The sequence below is a fragment of the Cyprinodon tularosa genome, unplaced genomic scaffold, assembly GCF_016077235.1.
Source record: "Cyprinodon tularosa strain WSP-4 unplaced genomic scaffold, ASM1607723v1 ctg126, whole genome shotgun sequence".
Lineage (NCBI taxonomy): Eukaryota > Metazoa > Chordata > Actinopteri > Cyprinodontiformes > Cyprinodontidae > Cyprinodon > Cyprinodon tularosa.
Window position 1 is genome coordinate 909,394 of NW_024038070.1, and position 9,356 is coordinate 918,749.

Here is a 9,356-nt window from a genome sequence, read left to right on the forward strand (position 1 = left end):
ATCCTACAAAAAAATCGGGGGTAGCTGGGAAACCATAACAGTTCTATTAGATAAACAGCAATATAGTATCATTAAAGAGGGCCAGAGATAGTCTACAATAAATGTATGCTGATGAGCAAAATAATCTTCCTTTTAAGCATGAATCATCAATAGCAGGCTTATATTTCATTTCTGCCTAAAGAAATTATCTGAACTATTTGTTTTTTCTTGTTTTTTATTGAAATTTACCTGACATTAAGAAATATACCTTTACTGCTAACTGGGATTTGTTGAAAGTGCTATTACTGCAAGAAACAACAAAGAAAACACAATGACTATAAGCACAGCAAATCCGTTTGAAGACGTTTCCTTTTGGCACATACATATACAGTATATTCATTTGTGCATTTGAGGTTTTTTTTCGTTCCAAAGGTTTATTTTAGCTTCTTGTATTGAATGCTTTGAAACTGAAAGTATATAAATTGTTTTCATCTTTTAATCTGATTGACCCAAAGATGCCCATCTGCTGCAGTTCTGTAACAGTGAACTTTTAGATAGTTTTTGTAATTAGTGACAACAGTCCACTCTGCCTTCTGGCAAAAGAAACATAGGCCCTTATCAATTGTCAGTGGCAGTTTTTATTATGGAAAACATTGCCATGCAGTACAGCCTTAACAATGTTTTATAATGTTTTAAACTTATAACAAGTTGAAAGAAACTGGAACTTTACTTCTTGGGGTTTTTTGGTTCTGTTTATTTGAGAGGAATGTTAGTTATAATTGAGTCATTAGAGGTAAAACTAAGAATAAAAACTGGATTTTTCTTTTTTTTATGGCAGAGATCATGCTACTGCAATAGAATGTGTTTTAGGGTTCTTCTTTTTTATTGCTGGTTCCAATAAAAGACATAATAAAGAGAAGCATAAAATAACTTCATGGACTTGTAAAAAAAGATGCATGAACTGTAGAATATCACAGTGATTCTGAAGCTAGACTATATAATGAATATTTTCAGATTGGTTAATCTGCAAACTAACAGCGGCATCTAGTGGTACACAACGTGAGTTAGACTGTGTGCTGTTCTGTATTTCTGACATCCAGAAGCATTGATGCATCAGTAAGGGCACACTTTAGATGATTTCTTCAGGTTTTTATTTACAATAATAATGCACCAAAAGTAAGACTCACTGTGTGACTCTGAACTCCAAAAATGGTTTAATGAATAAATTCAGTAGTTTTTTAAAGTTGGAATGAGACATTTTATGATTCACAACCTTGTTTGGCAATCATCACAAAAATGAACCCATGAACCAAAAAGTGTAAGGTGAAAAGTCCCACTCCTTGAAATCTTTAAAGATTAAGCAACACCCCAAATAAACAAATACACAGCAGCAGATTACCATCAACATATACACTGACATGTATACATCTTTTGGTACAGATGGAAACCCATATGATCCCAGTCGACTAATTTTTGCATGCTCATTCCACCAGAGCAAAACATCCAAAGCATCCTCCTTGGTGTCTTCAATTCAGTATTGGCTGCAGCAATGCATCATAACAAAAAAAAGTTTTATTATCCGGTCAAACTTGAATCAATTCGCTCATTACGATATAGAGTTGATGAATAATTAAAATATCAATAACTTTCATTCATGTCAACTATTTATGTCCTGCCTACCCCCATATGGTTATTTGTACTTATACCTGGACCAGTGAAATAACCCTTAGGCATTCAAAATAGACTATGTCTTTAGGTTTTTATTTACAATAATAATGCACCGAAAGTAAGACTCACAGTTTTATTCAATATAATAAAGTTTAGATACCCATCTATGTTAGGGTTTCTGGGGTTTTTCTGGTTTGAGTGATCTTCTGTTACAGAGAGGATCCATGCTGGTGGCAGGGCTGACCTGTGTTACTGCAAACCTGAGAGCATTTCTCAGTCAAATGACTGGCGTGTAAATAACGAGGTGAAGGATCAGCTCTCTTCACTGGATGATTACACCTGATGGTATTTCAGTCAAACCATTGGTATGGATGGTATTCCATACCTAAACCATTAATATACTTCTTTTTCAAAGAAGTGCCTCCAGTGCCTCTGAGGAGCTGTTTAAATGTTTTCTTCTGGAATTAATGTTTTCTTTTTTTTCCAGTATATTATTTTGCATTTGTTACAGATAAAGATGCTTGTTTCTAAAGACAAAACTTATTAAATAAACTTTCTTCTGCAGTTCTTTGGCCCTAATGAGAGTTCCTGGGTTTAATCACTGAAGGACTTGGGAGCATTTTCAAAGCATCATCCTTATTTTCTTGTGGGGGGGTAACTCATTTTTGGAAGATTTTCATCAACTGGAGAACTTTAATCAAGGTTTTCTACAGACGTGTCTGAGGAACAAAGGTTGCCACTCCAAGAGCTGATCTCAGACTCCCTCACTTTTTTAGTCAGCCATTCAGCAACACGGCCATGGCCTTGTTGAATCTTAAACTCCGAAATGCTCCCATATTCTGAGGTCTCATCTCCACTCACTGAAACAGATAATGAGAAGGATCATATTAAATAACAATAAATCGAGCCAAGAGTTTGTGGTAAATCAGTAGTTAATTCTTCAAACTTACAGTCGGGAATGAAAAACTCATTCATGCTATGTGCCACCTCTACCGAGGGCACCGTTGGTTCCTCTGGTTCATTTGATAAAGCTTTCATCACTTTCCCAATTAGCTCCTCCTCCCTCTTATTCCACTCCTCCTTTATGAATTGCTGTTGTTTATCTGTCCAAGGGCGTTTCTGTTTTTTCTTTTGTTTGACTTTAGTTGTGAAGAATCCTTTGTTTTGTTTTACCAAGTCAATAATTTTTTGGAACAGCTCAGTGACTTGAGCAGCATTATCAGAACGATTAGGATTTCTTACATGGTATCTGTTCCCACATTTCTCCAGAAGTTCTTGTAGGACCTTTCCCTCTCTGACGATGTAGTTCTCTACAGGGAAGTCACTGAGCCAGTCTCCCCAGGTAAACAGCACCATGCAGTGTCTCCACACTCTCTCTTTTAATGGCTTCAAGACCTCAACCAGAGCTTTGAGATCTTTCTCTGTGAAAGATCTGAAGATCGGAACAACCAGGAGAAAAACATGAGGTCCAGGAAAGCACATGGAGACACCTTCGAGAAGCTCCTTCTTGATCCAGTCAGGTGGTGATGAGTCTGAGAACCAGCCTGGTGTTTCTACAACTGAGACTTTTACTCCATTAAAGTCTCCCTCGTGTTTCACACATGTTGCATGGGGGAGGTTCTAAAAAAGACAGAAAATAAAACTGTGACCTGCTTCAAAGAACTAATGAGTCCCAATTCCCATAATGGATAAAGTTAGTTCTGAACTGGGAGCAGATTTACTTACCCTTTTTGACTGAGCTGTATTAAAAGCTGTTCCAAATACCCTTTTAAAAAGGATTGTGTCTCCTGTCATTCCCTTTCCTGAGCACTTCTGGCCAAGAAGAACAATTCTGATGTCAGAGAGTGGCAGAGGCTGACCTGCAAAATAGGGTAAAATGTATGTTTTTGAACATGATAACATTAAATGGATTCAATATAAGAAAATACAAAAATTAGACTTTACCTCCTATCAGTTCTTTCAGGACTCTTGACTTTCTCTCGTTAATCTTCTTCAGCCTAATGCCCATCTTGTCTCCAGCCTCTTTCTCAGCTTCTATCTGTTCTGCTTGGTTCAGGTCCACTTCATAACAAGGATCTTCATTCCCTGCCCACATCTCTTCAATCTTCTCAATGAGCTCATTTACTTGAATCCTATTACTTTCATCCATGTTATTCAGGGCATGATACCTGTTCCCACACATGTTCACTATCCACTGCAGACCTTCCTCACTCTCTATTCGCTCCTCCACAGTCTTCCCCCCTAACCAGTCACCCACAGTAAACAGAACTAGTGTGTGTTTCCAGATGTCTTTTCTAAACAGAGTCATGTGTTCCTGGACAGCTGTCAGATATGATGCATGGATTGCTGCTGTTAGAGGAATAACCAGCAGCACAGCATGTGGTCCTGGAGCACAGAGATACACACTCCTTTCAATTTCTAGTTTATCTATCTCACTGGTTTCCTGAAGGGTATGGATGTAGAACCATCCAGGAGAATCTACCACTGTGAGTTCCCGTCCATTAACCAGACGTTTGCATGTCTTACTGTGTGTAGTTCTGCCATCTACATTATACTTTGCACTGAATACTTTTCCTCCCAGAATGGTATTACCAGCTGAACTTTTCGCTGTCCCCTGTGCACCGATTAACAGCAGCTTTAAATGCTCCGGTGGCTTTTTTCCACCTGGAGAAAAAAACAAAAGTGAACAATAATATAAAAGTATAAGTATTTTTATGTAAGAGACAATAGAACATTTTTTTAAAGACCATTATTGAATGGTTCATAGAACACACAAATTATTTTTTTGCAAAACATCTTGCAGAATCAGTCAGACTCTAAACAGTAAGCAAGACCAAACCTCCACAGTAGGATTAACTCCAACATAGATAAAGTGAGATTAAAGAAATAAATAACTTGTTAAACAAGTTAACTATTTTTGATATATATTTGTGAGTAAGATAAATTGGATACATCTAAATAATGAAATGTTTTTCTACATATAGCTTAGGCTTATTTAGAATGAGTGATATATTGTTGTTGTTTTTGTTGTTGATAGAGGCTTGGGGGTTTTCTATTTATGTCATCCAATCCCAGCATCAGAGGCCTGCATAGTTTTCTTCAAGGACAGGATTCTTTACACAGTCCAAAAGTATCACTGTTCAAGGTAATTAGTCCCTTTTCAATTGCACCTAATTATGAAGGCATGTGTGCAAACTTGTTTGTCCTACTTGTCTAAATTCTAACATCCCAGTGACTGCTGTAGATAGATCAAATCCTCTAGTGACCATTTAGTTTATTTGTATAAAGAATACTTATCCAAGAATATGAGGGAAAATATTGATTGAAAAGCTTACAAGAGTAAAAAAAATAAATAAAAAAATAAAAATTGCACAAGCAGGGCAGAATAATGCTACAGCCTCAGTTTTTAGTTTTGTTTTTTAAGCATCTTGTGTTAGAAGAAAATTAGTCAATTGAGTTGACTGAGTACAAATTATTCAACTAAATGAACTTATGCAAATATACAAACAAGTAGGGTGGCAAAGTTGGGCTTCCCAGTGGCGCAGTGGGTAGCACTGCCGCCTTACAGCGGCCCGGGGTCTTTCTGCATGGAGTTTGCATGTTCTCCCTGAGCATGCATGGGTTCTCTCCAGGTACCCCACTTCCTTCCACAGTCCAAAAACATGACTGTTAGGTTACCTGGCTTCTCTAAGTTGTCCTTGAGTGTGAGTGTATGTGTGAATGGTTGTTTGTCCTGTTTGTCTCTGTGTTGCCCTGCAATAGACTGGTGACCTATCCAGGGTGTACCCCGCCTCTCGCCCATAGAATTAGTAAGTGCGCATGACCCATGTACAGAGGCCTCAGTCCTCGATGCAGGTGACCCGGGTTTGAATCCGGCCTGTGGTCCTTTGCCACATGTCTCTCCCCCTCTCTCATACCCCCTTTCTTGTCAGCCTACTGTAAGAAAAACGAGCCACTAGTGCCTTTAAAAAAAAAGATTCACAGCTTTTACTTCATAGTTGCTTTTAAAACACTGAAGGGCAAATCCTCAAAGGATCCAAAATAAAGAGCACTGAACTTCCCTGTAAAAATAGATTCCATGTGTATTATGTTGCAGCTGATCTACAAAGGTTGCATAGCTGAAAACAAGGATAGGTCATGCAAACCGGTTCGGTTTGTCTTTTTAAATACGTAAATTGCGTGACTACTTGGAGTTTGAGTTTATGCTACGTATTTTATAAATAATGGTTAGAATGATGAACAAATTTAATTTCAAACTTTACATTTCAAAGTGCTACAAACAAAAGTTAATAATATTTAAAAGAATAAATATAAATTAAAATTGAAAACTTTCTCTGCTCCACCCTTTTTGACCCTCATCTGATAGAGAAGGATCCAAAGATTAACAATCAGATTACAATCTAAACAGCTGGATTTACCTTTCACTTAATCCTCTCAACAACCCAATATTGCAAATGAGGATAGCACCAGAACATATTAATACAACATAACTCTGCTTTGTATGGAGCTAAATGGAGAAAAAAAATGTAAACGTGTTAAATGTCGATGCAAGAACTGTTATTGCAATTACTTTCAGGCTTGATCACTTTCAGGTGTTTGTGTGTGATAAGGAATACTTTTGGTGGTTATTTCATTATATTGTGATTTGCATATTCATGAGGGAGCACAAACAAAAAACTGAATTTGCTGTCCCGCTGTGTTGCACAAGCAGTATGCTTTAGATTTTGTAAGATCATCAGCTTTGCACATGCCAACAACTTTGCATATACTTTAATACACAGACTCTATGATTAAATGGATTGTATTTAATTATGTCAAGCAAGTCATTTTCTTTTTATTTTCTAGATGTAGAAAATGCGTAACTTACCTTCAAGCACTGCTTTAGCTTTTTTTCTTTGTTCCACCACTCCCTTAGCCCTTTTTGATGCTCTTTCTCTAATAGCCAAAATCTCTTCTTTCATATCTTTAACATTAGAAGCAGAAAAGTGTCTTCCTCCGTTGGCTGCCACCACTGTATCAATTTTCTCAAATAGGAGCCTGACTTGATCTCTGTCTTCTCTGTTACAGATATTGAGAACATGCTTTCTGTTTCCACATTGTTGAAGGATCCACTGCAAGGCTGGAGTTCTTTGGATTTTGGATTCTATCTTTTTATCACTATCCGAAGTGACTGTGGTGAAAATCACAATAGTGTGAGGGAAAACATCACAACTGAAAAGTTCCAGGTGCTCCATAAGTGATTGCTGTACATGCTGGCATAAATTTGATTCGACATCAATGACCAGAAGGAAGACATGAGGTCCTGGGGGACACAGATGAACACTGTTCTGGATTTCTATTTGATCCAGTTTTGGGGTGTCTTCTCGCATATGAGACCACAGCCAGCCAGGTGTATCAACCACTGTAACTCGTCTACCGAGTATTTCCGTCTGCCTTGCTTCACTCTGAGCTGTTCTTCTGCTCATGTCAAAAACCTCCTGGCCCAAAATGAAGTTTCCAGTTGAACTTTTAACATTGGAGCTTTTGCTCTCCTCTTCTCCTCCTATTAACACCATCCTCAACTCTGGAAGGGAATCCATTGATCCTGTTTATAGAAACACAGCACAACTCACATGATCTACTCTCGTAACAACAACAATGTTTATAAAGTCTCCTGATAAAATGAAATATTTACATGGTTCAGAAAGCTTAGTGATTAGCACAAAAAAAGTGATTAACAGCAACACTCGGTAAAAAGACTACATAAAGTGTATAGAAATATATTGAGTTTGGTATATTTTATATGCACATAATTTGTACAGAAAAAGTTGAAATATTACACTATTTAAACAGCTAACTGACCAGGCACAGTTTTATTAAAATCTCACTTACCAAAGCTGGAAACGTCAGGTATTTTAGCCATTTTTAGCAGACACTACTACTGTAGGTCCTCTGTAACTTGCTATGACTTGCTAAACTTGTTCACCAAATAAATAAAATGCTATCAGGGGATAACCAAGGTGTGGCTTGTTTCATGCATGTTTTCCACGCCCTCAAAGTCCCAGATCTTAAAAAAGAAAACCCACGCCTGCAGAATGTGAACAAGATTAAACCATGGACTGAGCTTTTAGGGCATTGCTACCTTTTTACTTGTTATTACGGTAGTAAATTGTTAAAATGTAAACAGAACCAACTGAGATATTTATTACTTAAGTCCCTGTCAAATAAATGGACTAAATTTTTGGACAGATGGAGAAATTCATAAACTTGATTTCTACAAACCTTTAAAAACATCATCCTCAGATTGATGAAGTGTCACCTGTTTTTTAAGCTACTATTTAATCTAATTAACAAATTATCAAGAAGCCACATTGTATTGGTTAGAGTTTTAGGGACAGACTGTCAATCCTTTCAGCAGGTCTATAGGACACAAACAAGACTAAAGCACAAAATGAATCACGTTGCATCCTTTTGTGTGCCTGATCAATACATCAGTCATTTTCCTTGTTCATAATTTCTTTTTAGATCACCCAGAAAAACACCCACTTATTGTAAATGCATTTCTGTTTTTGCTTACGCAATTTACCTTCTCTTTATGTGGATGTTTTGAAGATCAGGTCCTTAGTTCAAAGCAGGATATGAACCTAGGAATTCTTTCTTGTGGTGTGAGTCATATATCATTTTATTCTCACTCAACTTGTTCCAGACTGAAACTATGTAGTGCTGCATGTAAAAATGACGTAGGTCTATGAAACAAAATCTGTTTGCAGAAAAACGTACATAGTTTTTGGACGGCCAGTAAATCTATCTTTATATAATGATCAAGAACAGTTACCCCAATGCCCCTGTGTGCAGCATTTATCAGCCCTAAATATATAAACCAACAGCTTTCTGCCTATTAGTTTATTAATTAACCCCTCATTCTTCACCCAAAACCCAAAACCGCCGGGTTCACTATTATAAGAAAGCCCACACTGTTTCTCAGTAAATACATTATTGTAGCTATCTGACGCTTGTGAATGCTTCACACTGGCATTGGGCTGCCATTGTGCAGCACTCGGGGAGCAGTGGGCTGCCATTGTGCAGCACACGGCGAACAGTGGGCTGCCATTATGCAGCACCTTTGTCATGATTGATTGGGAAAGAAGCTGCTGCAGCTTCAGGTCTGTTCCTGGTGAAATGTTCTGGTGGGGTAGAGAGTCGATTAAACACTTTTCATCAAACTAAAGCACTAAGTTATGAAACAGAAGATTAACTAAGTGTTTTCATTACACAATTGGAAGTATTAAACAATGTAATGAGGTTATAATAATTTTGCCTTAGTAAAATAAAATAAATAAGATTATATTAGTATTGCAGTTCAAAAAACTGCTCTTTTCTTTATAAATGGCATAGATCAAATACCTCATCTCAAAAGTAACTTTATTGTTTATAATAATTTACTGGCCTGGCGAGGTGTGAAGAAATATCTAAATATCTCCCCCACCATCTCCTCTTGGTCATCGTTGACTTTGAATCCAGATTTACCAGCAGAAATTAGAAGCATTGGCTTGTCTGAATGGTCATCGAAGGGACTGTCAAATATTATGGACATATTGAACTCTGACTCTGTTAAACCCTTTGAACAAATTAAAGCTAATGATAATATGATAATTATGATAATATGAAGCTGGTGTGGGAGTATGATCTGGGGTTGAAGTTTAATCCAGCAGATTGGGAGGAAATCTGTG

At 37.3% G+C, this 9,356-nt stretch overlaps 1 protein-coding gene across 1 annotated transcript; it reads right to left on the minus strand.

Annotated features, from left to right (window-relative positions):
• Positions 1 to 1,121: 1,121 nt before the first annotated feature.
• Positions 1,122 to 7,609, minus strand: LOC119777672 (GTPase IMAP family member 8-like). The gene is made up of 6 exons (XM_038276645.1): positions 7,519 to 7,609; positions 6,515 to 7,231; positions 3,592 to 4,311; positions 3,373 to 3,506; positions 2,598 to 3,267; positions 1,122 to 2,507 (listed from the first exon to the last, which is right to left on the minus strand). Exons 1-6 carry the CDS (start codon positions 7,547 to 7,549, stop codon positions 2,341 to 2,343), a joined length of 2,439 nt encoding a protein of 812 aa, XP_038132573.1. The 5' UTR covers positions 7,550 to 7,609; the 3' UTR covers positions 1,122 to 2,340.
• Between the last annotated feature and the right edge of the window lie 1,747 nt (positions 7,610 to 9,356).